The 25,986-nt window shown below is 39.3% G+C and overlaps 1 protein-coding gene across 2 annotated transcripts in view; it reads right to left on the bottom strand.

Annotated features, from left to right (window-relative positions):
• Positions 1 to 25,986, bottom strand: part of LOC127437293 (furin-1-like) — a 116,366-nt gene that overhangs the window by 86,403 nt on the left and 3,977 nt on the right. For both annotated transcript variants that reach the window (XM_051692138.1, XM_051692139.1), the window contains exon 2: positions 20,634 to 20,913. In XM_051692138.1, the coding sequence (XP_051548098.1) occupies positions 20,634 to 20,813 (180 nt within the window). In that variant the 5' untranslated portion in view covers positions 20,814 to 20,913. The remainder of the gene's footprint in view (positions 1 to 20,633; positions 20,914 to 25,986) is intronic.

Raw genomic sequence — 25,986 nt, 5'->3', positions numbered from 1 at the left:
AAAATGAAAATTTGCTGATAATTTACTCACCCTCAGGCCATCCAAGATGTATCTGAGGTTCTTTCTTCATCAAAACAGAATTTAAGACTTTTAGGAATTTAAACAATGCAAGTGAATGTACTCCATTTTTTTGACGGTCCAAAATGCATATTTAGGGTGCATCAAAATAATCCACACGACTCCAGTCGACAAATAAAGTTCTTCTGAACGAAAACGATAGATTCTTTTTAGAAACAAAACAATACTTATATACTTTTTAACTACAAATGTTCGCTTCCGTACATCTCTGTGACGCACGCTCATGAGAGGAATGACATAAGCTCGTTGGTAAGGTCACGCATCACGTGGAGGAGGAGTCAGGAAGTGCGTCATTGTTTACAAGAGAAACTTGTGCCGTTCACAAACCAAAACAGTCCAAAACAATTTCAAAACAATATAAAATAAAAACAAATTATTTCCAAATAATAATAATAAAAAATAAAAAAAACGATGTAAACAAAGAAACTCAGATACATCTTGGATGGCCTGAGGGTGAGTAAATTATCAGCAAATTTTCATTTTTGGGTGAACTATTCCTTTAAGGAGCCAAATGGCTGTTTTTAGTCGACAAATCATTTAATTGCTCGATTTAGATTGTTGTTCAGAAACAAGATACAAAGCAGAATGAAAACAGCTGATAACCCATTAATCGGAGGTTTAATAAACAGTACATATAGTTGAGAAGATAACGTAAGTATGCATTCCCCTTTTGTCTCATCACCCCTTTGTTCACACCCCTTTCATAATTCATACAAATATAAGAACTAAAACAGTTTTTTTTATTTAGTACTGCCCTTCAGAATCTACATAAGCAGATATTTACATAAAGCATAGTATGCATATAGTAGCGTGTTGCCTTCTTGAGCATCAATGAATGATGTCACCATGTGTAATAGTTGTGTATGAGTCCCTCAACTGTCCAAAGTTTCAAAAACTGGATCTCTCTCTCTCTCTCTCTCTCTCTCTCTCTCTCTATATATATATATATAACGCATATGAACGCACACAACCCGACTGTCGCCAATGGCGACTAGATTTTAAATTATTATCGCAATCAATTGTTTTTGGTCGCATTTGCAGCAATTTTGGTCGCAGTCTGGAGCCCTGATATCATGATATAAAATTACTCATATTGTGATGCAGGATTTTGGTCATATTGCCCACCCCTACCTTGATAATAGGTTCAAATTAGCAGAATTTGCAACAGTAATGCTCAGTACATCACAGAAATGCAAATGTTTCAGTTTGCAAGACATAACAAACATTCACAAGATCAGCAAATGTAAGATTTTATGAAAATGCACAATTGGCCTGATAGGGAAAGAGGCAGTTCAGTCAACTGGCTCGAAACGGTCTAACACTGTTCCAAGTCCAGCAGGCCATCCATATTGTTGTCCCTGCTTCTTGCATTAAACATTTGAATCTACTTGGCAACAATGCATTTGGTCAAAATTATGGTTCCTTTGTTGAAATCAACCTTTTAAGCCATTTCAGAGCACATAGTACAAATAATTCAAGATACGACTTATCTTGAATGTCATCAAAATGCTGAAAAATATCCAGATATAGTTTTTTCCCAATATCACCCAGCCCTGTTCCCCAGTTTCTGTAAACTTATAAGCTGTTGAAGAAATATTGAAAACATACATTTGCATAAACTATGATAAAAACATTCAAATTAAATAAAAGAATGTGAAGCAGAAAAATGGGGAAAGAAAACAAGAGGGATAGTGAAAGGAGAGAGAGAGAAGGAATGAGCTGTGCAGAGAACAGAAGCAGTAGGGGAGTAATTATTTAGCTATCTCCTGTGAGGATCTTTTCTACAATGCCACAAAAGTATCCTGGATTCAGACATACTTCACTTTGTTAACCCAGTTCATTTCTACCATTTGTGCATTTTTGTGTGTACGTTTGTGTGTACTGTCCAAATATCAAGCTTCGGATATGAATATGCATAAATGAGCAGAACAGGATGCCCTCTGTGAGGAGCATGTAGGGGAACTGCCTTGTTACAAATTCCTGACAACATCGTTTTCTAAGAGAAAAAGGGGGTAGGACATGGTGTGCTGTGGCCATGACCAGCTTCTCCCAAAATCCCTCATCCAATATGCAATTTAAAGCACAGATCAGCAGAGAAGGGGATCTCCCTTGGGGAAAAGGCTATTTAGATAAATGTTGATTTAGAATTGTGATTGTCAACCGTCAAGGAATCGATACTGGCTACTTGGAAATTTAATTCTGCCGAGTTAGATGAATCGAAATGCAATTCAATTCCACTCAAATAATTTAATGAATTGAATTGCCTGGTTATTTGAATTCAATCTGTAGAGATGGCTAAGATGAAATGCTGTTAACCCCTGAGACAACAGCAACTCGAGCAGAGAGTATTATAGAATGTACTCTAAGCCTGGTCAAAAGTGTTTTGCATCATCTTCAAATACCACTTGTGTCTCATTTCTATGCAAAACCAGGTATTATGCAAATCATTTTTTGCAATCCTAACTGCACTAATGAATTACATTTCTACTGTGCAAAGTTATTTGCCAGGTGATTATTGTATTGGTAATACAGAACCAATTGTATTTTGAGATGTGCAAAACTAGATATTTTCAAAATAAAATTGGAGGGTTTTCTGAATGACAACTGTACTAGTCAGTGTTAAAGGAATAATTCTAGACAGTGTTAAAGGTTAAAAAGACGCAATGAAAGTGAATGGTGACGGAGGCTAACATTTTTGCCTAACATGTCCTTGTGTTCCATGGAAGAAAGAAAGTCAATTGGGTTTGGTACAACATGAGGGTGTGTAAATGACAATTTTCATTTTGTAATGTGTAGGTGCTGGACAGAATGACACAGGAGCAGCGGTAACAGTTCCAAAATATTTATTCACAAAGTCAGTAATGCACCACCATGCAGAGTAGAGAGTAGTGTTCGCCAGTGGAGTGTGCGTCGTGGAAGTCAGGAGAAACTTGGCAGAATCCTCCGTAGAAGCAAGGTGATGAGAGAGATGTCCAGCGAAGACTGGAAGGCAAACCACAACCCGAACAACGCGGGCAACCAACAGTGCGACAAGACAGGACCAGCTAAACAAGGAAAGCGAGGTTAGTACTCAGCCTAGTATAACAATCTGGAAAAGAAACAGAAACATGATGGCATATGTAGGGAGCGAAATCAGGCTGGAACAGGTGCTGCTCAACAAGCTAATCAGTGCGGGCCTGGGTAGTTCAGTGGTAAAGGCGCTGGCTACCACCCCTGGAGTTCGCTACTTCAAATCCCAGGGCATGCTGAGTGACTCCAGCTGGGTCTCCTAAGCAAACAAATTGGCCCGGTTGCTAGGGAGGGTAGAGTCACATGGGGTAACCACCATGTGATCCCTATAATGTGGTTTGCTCTCGGTGGGGCACGTGGTGAGTTGTGCATGGATGGCGTGAAGCCTCCACACACCCTATATCTCCGCAGTAACGCGCTCAACAAGCCACGTGATAAGATGCACGGGTTGACGGTCTCAGACGTGGAGGCAGCTGAGATTCATCCTCCGCCACCCGGATTGAGACGAGTCACTACGCCACCACGAGGACTTAGAGCACATTGGGAATTCCAAATTGGGAGAAAAAGGGGAGAAAAAAAAGCTAATCAGTGGCATGATCGGCACCACCCTGAGAACAATGAATGTTCCCATGGAAACACTAATCATGCCAGTCGAGCACGCCTGCGAAAGCCTCACCTGAATACGAGATAGGAATGCAGGCTTCAAAAAGTCCGGAAGACACAGGCATCATGGGGGCTGGAGAGGAAACCTCCCCCGGAGATTCAAGAGTCGGAGATGGGCGGAGCTGTTGCACATAGGAGGTGAGATCGGCGAGACTGTCGCCTCCAAAGCCTGGTTTGTGCCGCCGATCTGATCCCGCTGACGTACCAGCAGAACTCCCTGCTGGGAGAGGGTGGAGCAAAGAGTGGAATCTTCTGCTGGGTTCATGTGGTGGCCAGATTTTTCTGTACAAAATTAGCCAGATTGTGAGTGCTGGACAGAATGACCCAGGAGCAGAGGTAACAGTTCCAAAATATTTATTCAAAAAGTCAGTAACGCACCACCACACAGAGTAGAGAGTAGCGTGCTCGTCAGTGGGGTGTGTGCATCGTGGAAGTCAGGAGAAACTTGGCAGAATCCTCCGTAGAAGCAAGGTGATGAGAGAGATGTCCAGCGGACAATGCGAGCAACAGCAGAAGTGTAGATTCCCGGCACGCGGGCATAGACTGGAATTCCTTCGTGGATTACCAGGCTGAACTCAGCGAAGACTGGAAGGCAAACCACAACCCAAACAATGCGGGCAACCAACAGAGTGACAAGACAGGACCAGCTAAACAAAGAGAGTGAGGTTAATACTCAACTTAGTATAACAATTTGGGAAAGAAACAGAGAAACATTAGGGCATATGTAGGGAGTAAAATCAGGCTGGAACAGGTGTTGCTCGACAAGCTAATCAGTGGCATGATCGGTGCCACCCTGAGAACAATGAATGTTCCCATGGAAACACCAATCATGCCAGTCGAGCGCACCTGCGAAAGACAAGGAAATGAAAATGACAAAACAAACAAAACAAACTTGCGGGCTTACCAGAACCATGACACATTTCTTGTGTCTTGGTTCAAAGTATTTTTCCTATTCATGTTGTCCATATGTACTTCATAAAATTTTTCCTAAAATAGTTCTAAGACATGAACCAAACCAACCAGCTCCAAGGTGAATCACAATATTGCACACTTTGATTTGAAGCAAAAAAAAAAAAAAAAGTATTTAAAAATCAGACAAAAAGACAAAATGTCTTGAGGGAATAAACTGCAGTACCATGGAGCACTGTGAATGACGTAATAAAAATAAAGGAAATATTTTGGACTATTCATTTAATGTATTTCATTAGATGTATATAAACAATATATTTTGATTTTAATGCAAAATACTAAATAAGTATATTTTGAAATTTGCAAATATACAGTATAACCTATATACTGTAAATAACTATAACATTTTATTGAACAACACTATCATAGTCCTAAAAAAACAGACACCTAGGGATTATGTATAACAACAGGAACATTGCTTACAGCAGGTGATTTCAAGGCCATCAGTAAGTGTCTTGATTCATTGAAGCCAGTAAATTTGTTACAAAAGCAGTGCTTTAAAGGGATATATTTAGAGATGCAACTTCTAGGAGAGCGCTTTACAGTACTGCTAACAGTCGAAAAGAAACTAGTCTCCCTCTCTGTGAAGTTCACCCTAAATTCATCCCCTCTAAAGTACTGCAGCTAAAAATATAAAGGTAAAAAAAGAAAAAACATCTGGATACAAAGTTGGCCTCACTAATTGACTAGATGACCATCTTGACTCATTCCTAACAGTGCTGACTGTATGAGCTGTCAGAGAACTGTGAGAAACACTCTCTGAGACGAGTGAGACAGTGAGGGGTCATGACGTCATCCATGGTAGCAACAAACAATGCCCTGCGGTGACAAGTGAGCCGAGAGTGATGAGTATTCCCCATTGGCCGACTAAGAAAGTGCTTTTGGTGGCCTTATGAATATTCATTGCCGCTGCTGTGAGTCACTCACCCAGAGCAGCTCTATCTGTGCCGTGAATTATGGGAATAATGATACAACTGAGAAGAATGACCAATATTCGTCTCCTTTTATTGGGCTAGTATAGAGACAGAGAGACAAGTAGCTGAATAAGTGAAGATGGGAAATAGGGAAAGAGAATGACAGATTGCTTGATGGAAATCTTTCCTTACAGACAGCTCTATTCAGAGAAAGGTTCAGTCGAGTGACAACACAAACAAAATAAGACAAAACAGACCATAAATAAACAACAGGTGACAGAATATTTCTATTAAATGCTAGTTTATAAAATCCTAATCTTCTTTTCTGCAGTGTGTGGAAATTTCTTCTTTGAAAATAGAAATGGTTGGCATTGAAATGCATGCATTCCTTTTTAAGTCTAAAGTTTATGGTCTGTGTCCTGTCAGAAAGCAAACATCGTTGTCTCATGATCAGGACATTACTGCACGGAGACATCCAGAGTTTCATCCTGTTTTGGGTTGCTGTATTATTTATAGAAAATAAATTTCGTGCGCACATTACAAGTCAAATCTGATCTGATTCTAGCTCTGAATGTAGGATCCCTACAACACCACAATCTGTTACATTTGACAACAGAATTAAAGTTAAAGATGCTCTCAGCCCATATAATCATCCAAATGCTATTATGACTGAATGAAGTCATTGCACAAACCAACAGACAAACCACGTTTTGAAATAAATACATTTATATGTGGCTTTCTATACATGCACGGCAGTTTCCTGGTGAAATAAACAACAACAACAATGAATTTTATTTATTTTCACACAATGTAACAAGTAAAATGGCATATTATCAGTTCATAAACATGTAATTTTTGCCTTGCTCCTCACACAATGCTATCTTATGACATCAAAACACGTTTACTATAGCACAAGACATGTTAGGCTAAACTTCATTTATAATCCTGTTCGATTGCAATCGAATTGCACAGTAGCTCAACTGAAAGAGCATTGCACTTGTAATGCAAAGGCAATCCTTGTCTTGAGGAGAATGCAGGTCGACACATGAGCCGAAAAAGTAATCAAAGCAACACAATATGGCATGGTTTGTTCCGCAATTATGTTTTTCATCTCACATTTGCTTTTTATGACAGTATCAGCAAGGTTTGAGTTTAAGGTATAGGCTAGGGAACTAGGTTTAGTTGATTACAAACTTAATGGTGCATTAACCTTAAAAACCTCATTTGTTTGGGAGAACATTTAACTCACTTTTAATGACATTTAAAAACCCCTGTAAAATCATTTTGTACAAAAAGACAATAGTCTTAATTTTTATGAGAACAGGCTGCTCAAAGAAGTAACTTCGCAAACCAATACACACACACACACACACACACACACACACACACACACACACAATGCTCTTCTCTATCTCTTTCCCTCTTTCTTTCCTTCACAATGACTCCCTCATTTTGTGCGCCATGCTTGATATTTCACGTTCTACCATCTCTGCTGATCGTATCAATCTCCCATCGACCGCCTGCAGAACTTCAGACAGTCCTGTCTCCAGCTGTTAGATAGATTCTCTTCTCTTCTTCACAAAGGACTTAGCAAATAACCTTTTCATCAAGTGCTTTGTAACTAGGGTTGCAAAGGGGCGGAAAATTTCCGGTAAATTTCCTGAAACTTTCTATGGGAAGTTAAGCTGGGGAATTTTGGAAATATTGGAAAAAACTTCAGGCAATATGCCGCTGCATCTTTGTGGCATTCTTAACATAGGTCTTTGCATGGGGGGCGTGGGTAGCTCAGTGGTAAAATACGCTGGCTACCACCCCTGGAGTTTGCTAGTTCGCTAGTTCGAATCCCAGGGCGTGCTGAGTGACTCCAGCCAGGTCTCCTAAGCAACCAAATTGGCCCGGTTGCTAGGGAGGGTAGAGTCACATGGGGTAACCTCCTCATGGTCACTATAATGTGGTACGTTCTCAGTGGGGCGCGTGGTGAGTTGGGCATTGTTGCCGCGGTGGATGGTGTGAAGCCTCCACATGTGCTATGTCTCCATGGCAATGCACACAACAAGCCACATGATAAGATTCGCAGGTTGACAGTCTCAGACGCAGAGGCAACTGGGATTTGTCCTCCGCCACCCAGACTGAGACAAATCACTATGCGACCACGAGGACATAGAGAGCATTGGGATTTGGGCATTCCAAATTGGGAGAAAAAACATAGGTCTTTGCACAGTATTTGCAAATGTACACAGCTTCTAAATTGGCTGAGGTGAAATGTATCCACACATCAGATGGTGCAAGTGGCATTGTTCTGTAGAATAAGATTAGAAAAAAACTTGTAAAAAACACTAATGCAGATATATAAATAGTTTGCTAAACAATTGGAATATTCTAGAATGGTAAAAATGTATGCTGGACAAATGAATATAAATAGGCTAGATGAATAGATGAACACTCCTCAATCAGCATGCTAAATCAAACTATTACCTACGTTCTTGTATGATAACAGAAAACTGGCTAGCAGAAGGCACAAGAAACAGCATCACAGTTGAGCTAGCTAGCGCCATGATAGCTAGCCTCTTAAATTGTCAATGAAATGGTGTTAGCTAGCTTACATTTAGCATATCTGATTTACTGGCTAGCTAGCTACTGTATAAACACATTTTGATTTTAGTACTTGCTAGTTAAATTTTAATACCATAGACCAAATATATTTACCCTAGTAATATCATCAAAACTTACTTGACTGGATGTAGTCCTTGGGCTCAAATGCAGTAGTGTGGCTTCAATAGTCCTGCTGTAGTAAGTAGCCTGCAGTAAGTAGTGTGCTGTGTGCATGTGATTGAGGAATGCGCAGGGTAGAAATTCAACTGAATTTTAATTAAATCTGGTTGTTTTAACCAAGATTATGCTGCAAGATGTTTGTTTTTTTTCAACTACATTTAAGATCCCTGTTATAGGCTAACTTGCAATTTAGCAAATTTCCAGTTTATTCCCATGAATTCCCATATATTCCCGTTAATTTCCATGGAAAGTTTCCAACTTTGAAAATTCACGGAATTTTGCAACCCTATTTGTAACTAAAGTTTCCTTTGAGTGCTTTTGTTTACACAAAAATGATTACATTTTTGAAGATTAGAGGCAATGCTGTTTGAGGCTGAGGGGTAATTAGTCTTTCAAAAATGTTTTCATCTTGTAAGCTTTATAAGAAACAAGCATTTGTATATCATCTCTCATCAACAAATACTCTTGTCATCAGCTGTGAACTACCTCAAAACCCAGGTAGACTTGTAAAGTGATGTAAACTCTGAGTTACGGCACCAGATTAAAGCAAACTACCTTACCAACCATCCGACAAACAGCACATCCTGCATTCTCCTCTAGTACCACTCAACCTGGGGTGCTTTTCCCAAAAGCATTATTAGCCAACTATGGTCGCACGTTCCATCGTTACCAACAAGCTCAATGATTTGATGTTTCTCAAAACCGTAGTTCCAACAAACATTTGCAAACTGCATCGCAAAGTTGTGTGGTTGTAACTATAGTTCTCCACCTGTAGTTAGATGCATAGTTGCTTATTATTTTGCTGTGTGGGCACCATCTGACTTCACTGAGGCTTCTATCCACCTAATTTTTCAGCAAAACTAGGGCGCCGCCATTCTCAACCTTGAATGTGGACCACTTCCGGTATAAGCCATTTCCAGCTATCTTAGCTATACATAAATACTACATTATGCTGCTTTATATTACAGGCTGGCAATAAATGTTGACACATTATTATCATTAATTAAGATTTTCATAAACTCATTGGTTTTGAGCACATATAATTTTACCGTATATCGCATTTTGCCATCGTTTAATCACACACTGTTGCACTGGCAGAATGAATGAAATCTGGCGCCGACACGGACAGTCCCCCGCGCCATCTGACACGCCTCCACAAACTTTACACAACCAGCAGAGAGGAGAAAGATGCCGGGAAAATGCCGCTTCAACTTTCTTTGCACCAAAACTGCATCTTGTTTCATCTTGGAAAAATAATCAATTCATTTTACTCTCCATTCTTGAGCATTCTCAATTTCTCAGCGGTGCATGGCAAACAAACACGCATCTCGCATTTAGCATGGCTTATGAAACATCGCCTTTGGAAATAAACAAATAAAGGCATCACTGGAGGTTATGCAGGTACATATGAATGGAGGCGTACATGGAGACAAGAAAGACTGCATCGTCATGATCTCGGTAAAGAAAGAAGCAGATTTTATTACCGTCTCTTTAATACAACAACACACAGCAACATGTGAATGATTTACTTACTCGTTTACTATAAATGTTGATGTTAGAAAATGATCAGACATTGGCACAAAATTCTACTGTACATCATGTGGTTGTGTGATAGTTTATAAGCCCAGATCACTAAATTCTGGTATTATAACCTTCTAGTTATTTACACTGTGGTCAATGCCAGCGGAACTTTCTCACATTCGCTGGAAATGCAGCTGCTGCTTACTTCCGCATTGCAAAATAATGTGGTTATCTTTAATTCCATTTATATCTCTCATTATGTAATACTTTAGACCCCATTTACATGCATTTAAGAAAAGTGTGTATTTCGGTGTTTGCAAAAAGCGTCGTTCTGAAACATCATGGAAATGCGATTGCAGCCTTCCTTATGCAGTTTAAGGGATTAAAAACTGTTAAGAGAAAGCGCTTTCATACACACCGTTTCTGTCAGAGAACATGGTTTTCGTCCATAATGTTAACATATAAGTGGCATTCTTGACTGCTTTCCAAATGCGATAAATCAGCCTCCGTAGGGCACTTTGAAGGGATCATAACTGGCATGCTGTAAGATCACCCATTGAAGAGTGCACATGTAAACTACGAAGACTGATGTAGAGGGAAATGCCATATTTGAAGCCCAATGCATCTGTCTCATTACACAGTGCATGCCGCTTTCATGTCTTAAGCAGCTTTCTCGCATTAAACGTCTTTCTGGTGTATGTATAAATAAGCTTTTATTAACTGGTATTCATATGATCTCTGCAGAAGTAATTACTCCACCCCCTACGTAACGTCATTAACGACAGCTCTATATTGTTGAACCAACGTGGTTCAAACGATGGTTGTGGGACATAGTTACTATGGTTTTGGGAAACAGTCGTGACTAGCTAGTCAATTTCTCCAACCATGCATCGTACTATGGTGGCTATGCAGTGAGTTACGTCGCTGTACAGGAAACGCACCCCTGGATGGATCAGAGGTTCCAAAAGAAAGCAGCAGGCTGAGAAAGACAGTTAGAGTGTGTATGTTTGTGTTTGATGGTGGCAGTCTTAAGCCCCTTAAGTTAAAAGTTTCTGTAAGCGATTTCACTCTTCTATATCATTTGTCTGTAACTACATACATGGATATAGCCTAATAAAAAAGATGCGTGGAAAACCGTGTCAGCATGCCGAGTGATTGTTAATCTTGTTCATGATATGATGCATTTAGCACTGCTGCAGGTTATATAAAAACACTCTCTTATGCAAAATGTTAAGTTTTAGAAGCAACAGAACTGATTCCTTGTCAAATTATATCTTAGTTTCACCAGCATTATAATCTGAAATCAGAATTTCCAAAGTACTATGACCAGTCGTGCAGTCCACCAATAACATTAAAGCGACAGCAGTAGGAATGCCCACCAGCGACACACACAGAGTCTAGCGACACCAAGCGACAATGTTGTTTGTGGTAAGAACGGGGCTTAAGGTCTCTGTGGCACACACATGCTCTAAAATGTCTTGACAAGCCCTGATTGCATTTTAGCACTAATGCTGTCAGGTAGGCGTGACATTTTAATATCTTGTCTCATCTCGGCTCCATCATCGAATGGATGTGTGTGTGTGTGTGTGTGTGTGTGTGTTTGTGACTGCAGATCTGTTCCATCAATATGCATTCATTATCCTGCACTAAGAGCCTTGAGAAGGTGAGAGGAGGGAATCCAAACTTTCTCTACCTCTCCAGTCATCTTGGAATAATGTTTTTTGAAAAGTTGGTAGAGTGACAAACCTTTGGATGACAAAAAAATTATTTTGGCAGCAAGCATAAAAAAAGAAAGAGAGTGAGAGCAAGAGAGCTATTTTGTGTTCAGAGAGAGAGAGAGAGAAAGAAAGAGACTGCCAAACAGTGAGAGCATATGATGGTGAGAGCTCTACACTTTAGATCTGTGCATGTGAATGATTGCATGGATTTTGGAAGAGGGGTGTGATCATCTCAGGGCATTTGATTAGCTGAGATTAAAGAAATGGGGGCAGAGTCAAAGTGGGGGTGGGCACAACTTTTCTATTACATGCAATGATGTCTGTCCATGTACTCCATTTAATGAATATTCCAGGTTCAATACAAGTTAAGCTCAATTGACAGCATTTGCGGCATAATGCTGTTTGCCACAAAAAATAATTTCAACTCGTCATTCAAAAAAGCAAAAATCTGGGTTACAGTGAGGCACTTACAATGGAAGTGAATGTAGCCAATTTTTTGAGGATTTAAAAGTGGAAATGTGAAGCACATAATTTTATAAAAACACAAATGAATTCTTCTGTTAAAACTTGTGAATTATTTGAGCTTTAAATTTGTTTAAATTGATGTTTTTGCAGCAGACAACAGCTGAAAAAGTTTGTATACCTAAAACATTTGTGAAACTTCTGCATTTCAACATCACATAAACAGTCCTTTAGCAACAAATCACAGCTCCCTTTTGGGTCTTATGTGCATTGGTGCTTTCAGCTTTTAGCCAAACACTTAAGAATCAGCATGGGTGCAAAAATACACAAGGGGTGTGCAGGCGACAGAAGGCCAGAAACTGAAGACTTGATGATACTGAGGCGCTGTAGCAAATAAAATCAGCCCACAATACACCAGCCACCATTTTTCTCCACCAGCAGTTTTGAGAGCAGAGAGGCCTTTGAGAGCTGTGCTCTGCGATGGGAGCAATCACGAGTGTTTTTGTGTGCACACGCAGAGAGGTGGGGAGAGAGGGATAAAATGCGTCACTGAAGTGTGCTGATCAGCTGCCTGCTAAGCCATTATTTTCAGAGAGACACACACACACACACACACACACACACATGCAGGGCATAAAGGAAACGCAATGCAAGAACAACACCAACTGCAGTCAGGATAAAGAAAGCTGCTCAAATCCCAGATTAAAGCCTCACAAATGCTAGAATCCGGTTCCAAATTCAAATCCCAAACCCTCTTCTTTCCTCCTGCTCCCTCAGCATTTAGTGCCACAGTCTTTGGCTTAGCCAAATAAGCAAGTAGAACACTTTAAAGGGTACTAGAAATAGGGGTGAACGGGGCTAGTTGTCATACGGGGAAGTTGGTGGTATTGGTGGTTGGGTGTTGAGTGGACGTGGCCTCCCAATGTTCACATGAAACTTATGCCACTGGTTTCCTGGCAGGTTCCATCGTGACAACTTACCCAATGCTGTGACAACATGCCCTGCTACCAGGTCAAGCTGTCACAAAAGAACAGTAGGAACAGTATCTTTTTCCTCGGCGATAACAGTAGAAATGTTCAATAGGTTTTTAAGCCAAGACTTTAAAGTATGTGTTGTTTATGCAGAAATTTACCTACAAAAATAAACAGCCTGAGAATTATTCTCTGGGGTAAAAAGTGACACCTAGCCCTGCTCTCCCCTTTAATCACATACTTTTTGGAAGAAGGACATCTTGGGTGGTAGAGTGGCAGATGAATAGGACTGAGGTTCTTCAGATCTAACCGTTAGTGTGAAATAACCTGTTTAGAAGAAGGGTTTTTAGGGTTGTGTGGTTTAGTTGTTGAAGATTTGGACTGGAGACCAAAAGGCAGTAGGTTTAAACCCCACCATGGGGCAATCCTTAAAATTACCCATCAATAAGATTGTTCCAGTAAAAAGTATACTGTAAGATACTTTGGATAAAAGCATCTGCTGGGGGCCTGGGTAGCTCAGCGAGTATTGATGCTGACTACCACCCCTGGAGTCGTGAGTTCGAATCCAGGGCATGCTGAGTGACTCCAGCCAGGTCTCCTAAGCAACCAAATTGGCCCGGTTGCTAGGGAGAGTAGAGTCACATAGGGTAACCTCCTCGTGGTCGCTATAATTTGGTTTGCTCTCGGTGGGGCACGTAGTGAGTTGTGCGTGTATGCCACGGAGAATAGTGTAAAGCCTCCACACGCGCTATGTTTCCGTGGTAATGTGCTCAACAAGCCATGTGATAAAATGCACAGATTGACGGTCTCAGACGCGGAGGCAACTGAGATTCATCCTCCGCCACCTGGATTGAGGTGAGTCACTACGCCACCATGAGGACCTAGAGCGCATTGGGAATTGGGGAGAGTTGGGGAGAAAAAAAGGGGAGAAAAAAAGCGTCTGCTAAATAACTACTTATTTTTGGGCAGAGGGCATAGGGCTCTACAGGGCGAGTGTTTCACTCGCATTTGTGAATAAAAATGACCACGTGCGAATGTGGACAACTATTTGGCTGCCCCGGTGCAAGTGACAGCTGATCTAACACCCAAAGTTATGAACTTATTATTGCCGCCTACCATCAGAATAAAACTCCCTAATGCATTTTGCCTTGTATACCAAGTACTTTTAAAAGAGGCATGTAAGTTATTTTTGTATTTAAAAGCGCCGTTTACTCACTCTCACACATGGCTGCGAGCGCTGTCCTCTCCATCTCTCTCTCTCTATTTTCCCTAGTCGTAATATAGGCCTATGTTCAGACTTTCTGATATTTAAGTAGAGGGGGCTTCAATTCAAAACGCTTGGAAACAAACTGTCTAGCACATATATTTATATCTAGAAAAACAATTTAAAAATTATTTGATTTAATATATTTGAATGTAGATGAACTACTAATCTGTTAAGAATTACCTTATACCGTATATGTTTGTTAATGGCAAATGGAAGTAAAAGTGTCATCAATATATTATTAGTTTAATAGTGGCTTAAGGAGATGAGTCAGGACTGATGTTGTTTGGTGCTGTCTGTAAGGTTAATACAAATTAAAAAAATAAATAGAAAAAGTTTTATCAGTGAAGGGGTCCTTTGTCATGTATCAAGAATCTTTTGTTTATTAATTCTGTAGTAATTATTAATGCCTGCTTGTGGATATGCATGCTCTGTTGTGGTACATCAACAGTTACACATAAAAACTGAACTCCGACTGTGCCTCTAAATTTTTGACAGTGCCCCTAATTTTTCACATAGGGGCACGAGTGCTCCTAAACAAAAATGTTAGTGTAGAGCCCTGGGGCATCAATGGTTTCTGAAGCTGCATCCATGTACAATACTAAAGCTAAAAACTAGAGCATATGTTGTTACCCCTGCTAATTATTTAATCTCTTTTCCACTAAATGTGTTGAACAGCTGTTCACAACTCTCAGGCTGAGGATTCATTTTAGTGAAATGCTCCCTCATCTATTGCCTTCAGTTCCAGTGTCATTCCATATTTTTATACTCCTCACTTGAACTTCCACATCCTCAGGTACACTCATTACAACATGCATGGAGAACAGTGGCAGGTGTGTGACAGTGGGAGGCTTTTGAAATGTGTAGTAGTCAGGAAGTTGGGAAAGTGAATTGTACCGACAATAGTCTGAGAGCTCAGCGTTTCCACAGTAGTGATGGGTCTTAAACTGGTGTTGGAAATGATAGGGAATAGGTCGAGATATATTTAAATTAACTCAACAATTATCTTCTCAGCAGAGGCAATCGCAAGAATTTTGCTTTAGTTAACACAAGGTTTGGTAAGGTGTTGAAAGTAGACTTAAAGGGACAATGACGCTGATCACCTATCCAGTGACATTCACAGCTTCAAGCATGAGCTTGTGTGGCTCAATCTCACTTCCCCCTGGGTCCTCTCTACCTTCCTCCATCTCCTCAGAGGAACATCCTGCCACTGTGAGGGATGACAGCACGAGAAACATGACATTTAAGCCACGCTCTCCTCCTTTTTATCTCCATCTATCTATCTATCCATTCTTGCCTGAGGATGAGCCAAAACCCTCCCTACAGGGCTCGGGCCGGGCAATCAAGTAATTATGGGCTTGGATAAATGTCTCATGCTTCCCATCATTCCCCCGTGGAGAGTGACAGGCACTTTCAGAGTTGAATAGGTGTTTTCCATCACTTTGAACGAGGCCTGAGCACTGTGAGTCATTTGTAGACCTGATGTCTAATCACTGTTCCAGGCTCTCATTGAGCCTCCAGAGTGACCAAAGACACTGCAGACACACACAGACACACACACACACACACACACACACACACACACACACACACACACACACACACATATATATATATATATATCAGGGCTGGGAAATATAACGCATTAATTTCTGAGGTTAATATTTTTTGTTTAACGCTTAAAAAAAAAATCATGCAATCAATGTAGCATCCGTTTATTTTTTACTTCCTGAAACTTCACATAATAGGAGAAAGGTGTCCTGAGTTGTTCCTAGCAGGCTACTCAGCCTTACAGGCTCTGATTAGCATGGGACGGGATTAGGGCATCTACTGCCTGCCAGGAACAAACTGTAGCTCCTATGTACAATGGACGCTAAATTGGTAGTGTCTCTTTTACAGATCAGTTCCGCGAGCAAGTGTTTACGGTTGAATGAGCGCAGCGCACATTAACAAGAGAGAAGTTGCACAGTTGGTTTTCCCTCATCCGTGAAATGTATGATTAGAAAGAATATTTATTTTTATCTTTTTGATCACCAACTGATTGTAAATAACAGAAAGGATATTAAAAGAGACATGAAATGAAAATGGGGTGCCTGGATCTTGTCTTTGGATACAAAATACACGAAACAAAGAAAAAGGAAACTTTGACTTGTGTAATGGGTATAACTTGCTTGTACAAATATTTATTGTACATGTTCTCAATGAGTAACAACATAAATATTTTAGTCTTATAGCACAAAATTTGGTTGCATATGCGCATATACTGTACACTGTCAGTGTCTTTGTCAGTGTTTTTCTATATACAGTATACTGTATACTGAGGCCACATCCACATTAATCTGTTTTCATTTGAAAAAATGCTTTCAGTTTCCTAACTTCATTCCAAGTTTTTGCAAGTGCTGCCCTACAAAGCCCAAATGCAGTAACTACACCAACACTGAAACTGAAAAAAAAAAAAAAAAAATAAAAATAATGTTTTGATAGTCCAGCATAATGTGGATTATAATATAGTTTCAATCTGTTTTTTTTTCTGAATCTGAGCATAGTTGTGCCAAACCTGTCTGCCACAAGACAGATCATACTGTAGTCTAAGGTCATAACTACAGTTTTGGCAAAATGTGTAGTTACAGCATTTTGCCTTTGCAGGGCATTGTAATTTGCTACAACTGACTGAATGCATTGGGTGGTAACATTTTGATTCTTATTGACGTTATTAATGTCATGCATCCTATAAGGATTCGCCTTTATGGTGGGTAAATCCCAAATCTGACTTTCTGTGTAAGAGACAAAGTGACAAAATATTTTAAAAATCTCACTGGTTGGAAATCCCACTCAGAATCACTGTGTATTAAACATCAAATAGGTTTTGATTGGCTGCAATTATGTCACTTCATGCAGTATTTTACTATTAATGTAGACCAGGGGTTTTCAAAGTGTTAAACAGTTAGCCCCCCTCTCACAAAATGTATTAATTTTTGCAGACTTATATACTATACATACAAAAATGTTGTATATAGGTCTCTGCAATAGCCAAGTAAATAATAAATAAAATAGCATATGCTAATTGTAAAAATAAATAAATAAATACAAATCTTTCTTCCACTAAAACCGCAGTACATTCTGGCCACTTATTTGAAGTTTTATCAGGTATTGTCCTCTAGTGTTATATTATTATTAAAAAACATTATATTTCAGGCGTTGGAGCAATTCACCAATAATCTGACAGACTCAATCAGCAATGCATCATACACCGGATGAGTGATAAATATTTGGCAATAAATATTTCTATAAATAATATGAAACAGTATTTTGCATTATTTATATTCAAAAAATAGCCTACCTGTTTGTTCTTATGATAATGGGATTATTTAACTTTTTTCACCTATATTTGTGATAAAATCACATCACATGAGCCAGTCTCCGTCTCTATGTTAATGAAACACATGAAGACACGTTGACCCGATATCATGTTGAACGTCACGATTTTGTTCCACATTTTTTGATTTTCTGCATCCTAGATAAACATGTGCAGCTATGTTTTCCACTGTAGTAACAGAAGACGTGAGTCGCAACAGATGTTCTTAGTTGACCGTTTATGTCATTTGATTTGCTCACGTCTCATCAGCGATCATCAGATTATCATTCTTATTCAACAAGAATTTAACCACGTATTAAACTGCATTTCTTGTAATCGTTCCCGGCCAAATGGCGAGTTGATTCCTCCAACTCCGGTTTGTTTCTTCCTCTATATAAAAAGACTACAGATGCAGAATATTTGGATGAATGAATAAAGGCAGAGCTCTATGGCTTTATAATAGATTTGTGAGTGCACATGACCGGTTTTGTTCATACACGCACTCTCTGAAAGAAAACAGGGAGATTTCATGGAGTAGCATATAGTAAATCCGCGTGCGAGCGGGGAGATTCATGCTCACGCAAATGGTACAGATGCGCTCTCGCACGATATGCATGCGTTCATGACATTTCACAGAATTATTGCGTCATAGAGCTCCTGTCTATTAAGCTGGACTATGGTTTATTAAGCCAATTATTTTAATTTATCTTCACAATACATTTTTATTGTATTTATTTATTTATCTTTTGATTTTACTTGGTGAATTTATCATAATTCTCCACGCTTCCCCTGACATGCCCTGGCACCCCCCTGGGGAGGCGCACCTCCCGGTTTGAAAACTGTGGATGTAGACAATAAAAATGAGGCTACTTCATGATGGCAACTTGTTGCTTCACACAGTTAAGGTGGTGTTTTCTTTGTTGTTCTGTGTTATTACTCTCTCACTCTAATCATATTCGGCACCATTTTTCAATCAAACAATCCATCATTTGCTCCTTTAATGCATATGGCACTCACCTTCCCATTAATCTCAGCGCCTTATTATTTGGCCTCTTAAAGTATGTATCTGTATCAGTTTTACTTCTTTCTGTTTCCCTATTCCTATAGCATGCCATTCCTCATCTCTCTCTCTCTCTCTGTCTGTTCCTCTCTCGTAATTCATTTTTGAAGTGATATCATTTTAATGGTGAAGGATTTCTGGTGGATTGCTGTGAGGAGCTCTGCACTGACACATGGCCATGGCACTGACGCTACTGATTAGCGTGCTACACCTACTTACCCAAATACCCACATCTCAAAGCTCTCAGCTCAAGTCACACTTTCTGAGCAGAAAAAAATAACATCAAATGGAGAGGAGGGAGAGAGGGAGATAAGAGAAATTCAAATTCAAAAAAGCACCATATGGCATCAAAAATTCAACTCGGAACATAGGGATCCTTCAAGGACTCTCACAATCTGTCTAAGAGTCTGAAATGAATAATGAAAAATCAATACCCCGTGCTGTGTGTGAAAGTGTCCTGAGTTTGATTGACAGGTCAGTGTCAGGCATAAATCAATGGAGATGCAAGGAGAGCTTGTTCATTATGCCACACTAATGAACACCAAAACGTCTGTGCATACACAAAATGTGCACGCACACACATCACAGTCTATCACAATGCAAGCTTCTTAACAAGGATGGAAACGTCCCAAAGATGTATAAATCACACTTGTAAGTGTGCCTGCTGTGACTGGCGGTTCATGCAATTGCTGAAATATTTCACAGTTAGACAATTGCTGTGACATCTGTCTCCTGTCGCCCAAACACAAATGGGTTACATGCGTTCCACATGCATATGATCTTCAAAATGGACATTCAGTCTCAGACATGGTTGTGTCATTCTTCATGTGAAAACTTTCACTGCCCTGGGTTCTGATGGGGAGTAGCACCACTTATCACTTATCTAAGACCAGTATCTTTCCTGTAGTTCATGTTAGTTATGATCTAGTTCCAGCAGAGTAGTCTTTATAATGTGTTTGCATGACATTTGACCACAACTAAACAAAATAATTAAAATTTAATTAGACAATATTGCTCCCCTCCAGCTTGTTATCTTCTTGTAATAAATGTCTGAGATGTGTGTATAAGAACCGCTGAGTTGTATCACTGAAATGAGTGACTTCATTTGTTCAGCTCTATCAGTTCACATTAGAGAGGAGATTCATAGATCAGAGAAAGAAGGAAAGGAAGGAAGGAAGGAAGGAAGGAAGGGAGATTTATCAATCAGAGAAAGAAAGGTAAAACTGCAGGAAAAGGAAGCAATAAGTGAAAGAAAGAAAGAAAGAAATGTGAAGGAAGAAAAGAAGAGAGAGGAGATTCAAAGATCAGAGGAGAGGAGAGGAGAGCTTCATTTTGGCAGCTCTTTCCACTCTTGTCCTCCCACATGTGTGCTATTCACAGACTCCTCATAGTAAGCTTAGAGTGCATGGCACTCGCAGGGATTAATTCACATATAATAACGTTTCAGCTGTCAGATACATTCCTGCTTTTCGTCTCCTAGCTTTAGCATTTAATGCCACTACAGCAGAAAAGGGAACATCTGACAAACAAACGAGACAATGCAGGTGGCAGAGAAAACAAATGCAGCATACGCTGAAATTAATTTCCCCAATCACAGCTGAGGCCTCTCTGTCTTAATGAAATAAGCAGTGAAAGTAGAAAAAGACGGCTTCTTGTCAAGAACTTCCCCACAACGGACCTTGTGTGTTGTGTGTGGGTTGGTGTTTGCACAAATATGTGTTTTTCCAGAGTAGAGCAGTAGAGCTTGACAGCACAAAGGTGAATGATGTACTGGAACACCAATGCAAGACTCCTTCAGCATTATCTCCACATACACAGACGTGGCGACTCACTCAAAACACAAGATGAATCTTTGATAAAGCACTGATCCTACTCACTCTTCCGTGACTGATGAACCCATGTTTGTGTGCAATCCTCACAGCCTCCTTGGCTCCCCCTTCAATGTGGACGGCCCACTTGTTGGTGTAGATGCCTTGGCCTGAAGTCGAGCAGATCTCAGCGGTCAGAAAGACCAGGAACACCCCCAGCAGCAGTAGCAGGGTCCAGCGGCCCTCCATGAACAGGAGTGCTTCGGCTCCAAGCCTTCTGGTCTTGTAGACTGAGTTTGGTGTTCTAACACATCTGTGGGCTGCACTGTGAATTCAGCACTGTAATGACCTGTAGAAAATAAGACAAGTGTCAGCAAAGAAATACTACCACACCGAGAGGCCCATCGCCTGCTGTAAAGCTCAGGTTAGCTAAACATAACTGTTCTGTCAGAAAAAATCCTCAGAGGGACTATGGCAAGTTATAAATTGTCATAAAAGTGACTTGAATGCTATTGATAGTGTTACACCAGGGGAAACTGGGATACAAACAACACTTTGTAGGACAAGGAGGAGGCTGTGCAATTCACATCATGTACCTACTTGCTAAATGCTGGTATCTAGAGCACAGAAACAAGACATACAGTATAATCCATCTCCTGCTGATGTTTCTTTTCTTTAAGGAATAGTTCACCCAAAAATTATAACTCTGTCATTATTTACTCAACCTAATGCCATCCCAAACCCCTTGGAGGCTTGCACAACCATGAGGTTAAAGCCCGAACCTGTACCGTAACTGTAACATCAAATTTTAAGCTTGAACCTGAAATCCCTCAGTCTCTTTATCATTTCTTCTCCAAGAAAGTATTGTACATTTGTTGTGTTGCAATAGGCTGTATTTTATTTAAGCATCGTAGGCAGCATTGGTAGCAGAATAGAAACAGTAAACATATAGAGTTTTAACAAGGCAACATGGTCCCTCAGCACATCAGAGCAAAAGGGAATAAGCATTGGCTTACAGTTTATCAAGTGCTTAAACTTTGCTGGCTGAGAAACAAAACACAGATGAACACAAAAACACGTTTGGTGTTAACAGCCCCTAATTCGCCCCTAAAAAAAGTTAGGTTAAAAATTTTCAATAATATTATAAATCAAATTAATGTAGCCTATAATATATTAAAGGGATAGTCACCCAAAATAATTTACTCACCCTCATGCCATCCCAGATGTGTTTGACTTTATTTCTTCAGCAGAACACAAATTAAGATTTTTAGAAGAATATCTCAGCTCTGTAGGTCCATACAATGCAAGTGAATGGTGACCAGAACTCAGAAAGTCCAAAAAGGCAGCATAAAAGTAATCCATAAGACTCTGGTGGTTAAATCCATGTCTTCTGAAGTGATATGATAGGTAAGTGTGAGAAACAGATCAATATAAAAGATCTTTTTTACTATACATTTCCACCTTTGACCAGCCCCAACCAGTAAATGGCTGAATGTGAAATACTTTTTCTCTTTTTCTCACCAGTTCAGAAGATATGGATTTAACCACTGGAGTCTTATGGATTACTTTTATGCTGCCTTTATGTCCTTTTTAGACCTTCTGAGTTCTGGTCACCATTCACTTGCATTGTATGGATCTAGAGAGCTGAGATATTCTTCTAAAAATCTTCGTTTGTGTTCTGCAGAAGAAAGAAAGTCATTCACATCTGGGATGTCATGAGGGTGAGTAAATGATGAGAAAATGTTCATTTTTGGGTTACTATGCCTTTAATATAGCCTAAAATATATTCATACAGTATATGTACTCAGTACGTTTGGTCACGACTCACCAGATACGCAAGAACCAATGAGGTTTGACATCAATTACAGCTGTCACAATTAATGAATCGTAAAAATGGTAAATTATAGAATTCCCATTAGGTATACTCCACACTGTCAGAAAAATATATATACATTTACGGATACAACAGCTTGTCTCTGGGGCAGTACCCTCAAAGGTACACCCACTGTACATTTTACATGTCAGTCTGAATGTATTAGTACATCAAGTGTCTTATCTGTTAGGTATAGAGGGTAATATTAGTAGTAAGGTGTAAAGAAGGTACAGGGTGTACCTTTGAGGGTTCTGCAGTGACAAGCTGTTGTACTCCAAAAAGTAAAATTTTTATCTGAACCAGAGTTTTTAGATTAGTCTAGGCCCAGACAGAATCAGATTTTTTGTTTTTTTTTGTTTTACATTTTCTGCACTGATTTTGTTGTAAAATCTATGAAGCAGGGGTGGGCGATATGACCAAAATCTTAAATCACGATATGAGTAATTTTATATCATGATAACGATATATATCATGATATAGTAAAGGTTTTCTGGAAAATCAATAAAAATTGGTTTATTATATATATATATATATATATATATATATATATATATATAAAACATATTGCAATGCCTATTTTTGTAACCCAGTCAGTGAATTAAATACTTTATATATGAAAACTACTTCCTATTTATTTGGAACAAGACAAACAATGTCAAAGTAAATAAACAAAACTCAAACTTCAAAAATCAACCTTTCCAAAATTTTTGACCATTATTATTATAAACTTGGCTAAAGAAACTTAAGATCTTCTCAAAGCAATGTGAAAAATAACATAAAACATAAGTTAAAAAAATATCCAACGAAAATAAACACTTCTTGAAGAAAATAATTAGCACTTCCTGCAAAATTAATAAATAAATGACAAAATGAATGTGGAGCTTTTATAATATTCTTTTGCGTGCTTCATTTTGAGGTGGTAAAACAGATTGCTTGTATTATGAGTGATTATCGGCATGCGAAACAGTTTGTGTATTACATTTAAGGGGGTACTCCGTGTCGGCTTTTGTGAACCTACAGCACAGATGTCGCACCTGTTTTAATAACAAGTTCCTCTTTATTTTCATGTCCTGTTTGGGAGTCGTCCCGTTCTGTGCAGATTTCTTTTTCTCCACTTGGGGTTTTCCTGGGTCAAAAATGATTTGAGTTGCGTGAGTGATCTCGATCTGAGTTCTCCTGTCTCTGGACAGCCTGCTGTATTCGCGCGCACTTCGGCGCTCCAGAGACAGCGCGCGCCAGAGTCACGTGAAACATTCGCGTGTCAGATGAGAAGAATATTTAATGCTTTTGAAGGGCCAAAAGCGGCCGCAGAAAAATGTTCAATGCTGGTAAAACCCTGTCCATGTTTCTTCAATTCTCTCAGTCTCACGTGAAGCCCTGCCCACTGATAGATAAGCCCACACTGTGCACATGGATATTTACATGATAGCGATATACACGACAGGCCTATAGCAAAATTTCAATTGACACTTTATATTGTTGCCACAATATATATATCGTCATATCGCCCAACCCTACTATGAAGTTTTGTGGAATGGATGTTAACATTGTAAAATGTGTTAAACAGAGCTGAGAGTACTACAGTCTTAATAGATGCTGAAGGTATTATAAAATTAGCCCAAATATTTAATAAACAAACACACCGAAATGTGCGGAAATTTGTGAAAGATGTGCAGCCCAATTCTGCAGAATTCTACAGGCACAGATTCAGCATGGATATCAGTAACCGTCCTAAAGAGTGAGTTTAGCGCAGTCTGATGCATGTTTTATGTCTAAAATGAAGTTCTCAGCTTGTTTTGGATGTGTAGCCTAAGTAGAATATGGCATGCAGTTGCCCTAAACAATTTTTTTTATAATGCAAGTATTAATCAGAATAAACAATTTTAATTACAATATCAAGAGAAATAATCAACAATTATGATTTTTGTCATGATTGTGCAGCCCCATTTAGACTGGGTAAAAATACAGATTTTCTGATTAATCACTCTCTTCATTTGAACGATCTCGATATCAATTCTTAAATCCCAAGATCAATCTTTCATTACATGCACAACTCTCTACAATGCAAGTAAATCACTTGCATATGACCAAAGATACAGATCAAATTTTACGCTATGCAACTAAAAATGTCTACAATTAGTCACTGGCTGATAAATGTTCAGATTTCGCTCACCAGTGATTGAGTAGTATATTGGCTAAATTCAGCACCATTTCACTGTGTTAAGTTTCTAATAGCAAATAGCATGGATATGGTAAAGAAGCCATTTGTTATACTCATTAATATACACTCATTTACAGACACATTTTACATGAAATCAATGTAAACACTTGTCTTACATAGTAAAAATTATGCTTCAAACAATAAACATGTAACAAAATATAATATATGCAATATAATATCATATTTGTTGACAGAATACATGGATTTGTACCTTTTTAAAAAGCTAAAATGTGACAAAAATTATAAAAAGCAAATAAAATATAATTTGTAAAAATAATATTTTCGTAATGTACCTAGTTAAAAGGTGCCTTGTACGGTTAACGGCATTAGCAGGGAGAGAATTTCTTTCATATTTAAGCAAAATGGACATTATAACTGAAATATACTAATTTGAATCGATATTAAATCAAATTGAAAGCTTGTGAATCGGAATCGAAATGGGAAATCTGCATCAATAACCAGTCCTAACACACCGTTTACACTGGACGCGATGGCTTGAGGCTGTCTACACTGGACGCGTTGACACGAACGTTCTAAATGTTTATTTGTGTTGTTGGCAGGAGTAGGAACAGCGTGTGCAGCGCAAAATGGAATGGGACACCCGTTTACTGTCGGCGCAATGGACGCTTCCAGTGTAGACATCATCTATTGCTTTTTGACACAACGCGCTGGACGCGTCCGATGTAGACGGGGAGTTAGGCCCTAAGTCCAGCTGTCTAATTAAACATAGTTGATCAATGATTTGATTACAGTGTAAATGAGTGACATAATGTCAGAATTTACAGAACTATTCCTTTGCCCCCCCTGAAGAGTACTGCACAGAAATATCTAAACCATAAGAACATGTTAGAGACAAAAATCAGGGTTGGAGAAAGACTGAATGTGTTTTATATTGTGTTTGACACTGTAAGGACATTGGGATGATGACCCTGTAGCTCTTGACTATATCCTCCTCCATCCGTGAGTTTCTGTACAACACAGAGAGAGGGAGTCCTTTGAGAGTCGAAGAGCTCCTTAGAGACAGCTCAGCTTTTGCTGACTGTTTAAGTCAGCTCAAAGCTTGGCTCAGGGCTCAGTGTATAACCTCAGAAAGAACATGAACAACAAAGGCTGGCATGCTTGTCAAATGCACTTTGCTGCTTTCGGAGACAGCAAGCATGCAAATCAACCTCAATTCATAGTATTTTTGAGCTGAAGTCCATGGGAAATATGAAATTGAAGAATCTGGGTGTGAAATGTTGGCTGAAAGAATGGTGGTGCCAAACTGCATAATGACACTTAAAATAATGTTTAAATCGCCATTAGCAAACCTGGACGGCTATAATGTA

The sequence above is a fragment of the Myxocyprinus asiaticus genome, chromosome 48 (genome assembly GCF_019703515.2).
Source record: "Myxocyprinus asiaticus isolate MX2 ecotype Aquarium Trade chromosome 48, UBuf_Myxa_2, whole genome shotgun sequence".
NCBI lineage: Eukaryota > Metazoa > Chordata > Actinopteri > Cypriniformes > Catostomidae > Myxocyprinus > Myxocyprinus asiaticus.
Note: the sequence above shows the minus strand (reverse complement) of the source record. Positions and strands in the feature narration are given on the sequence as shown.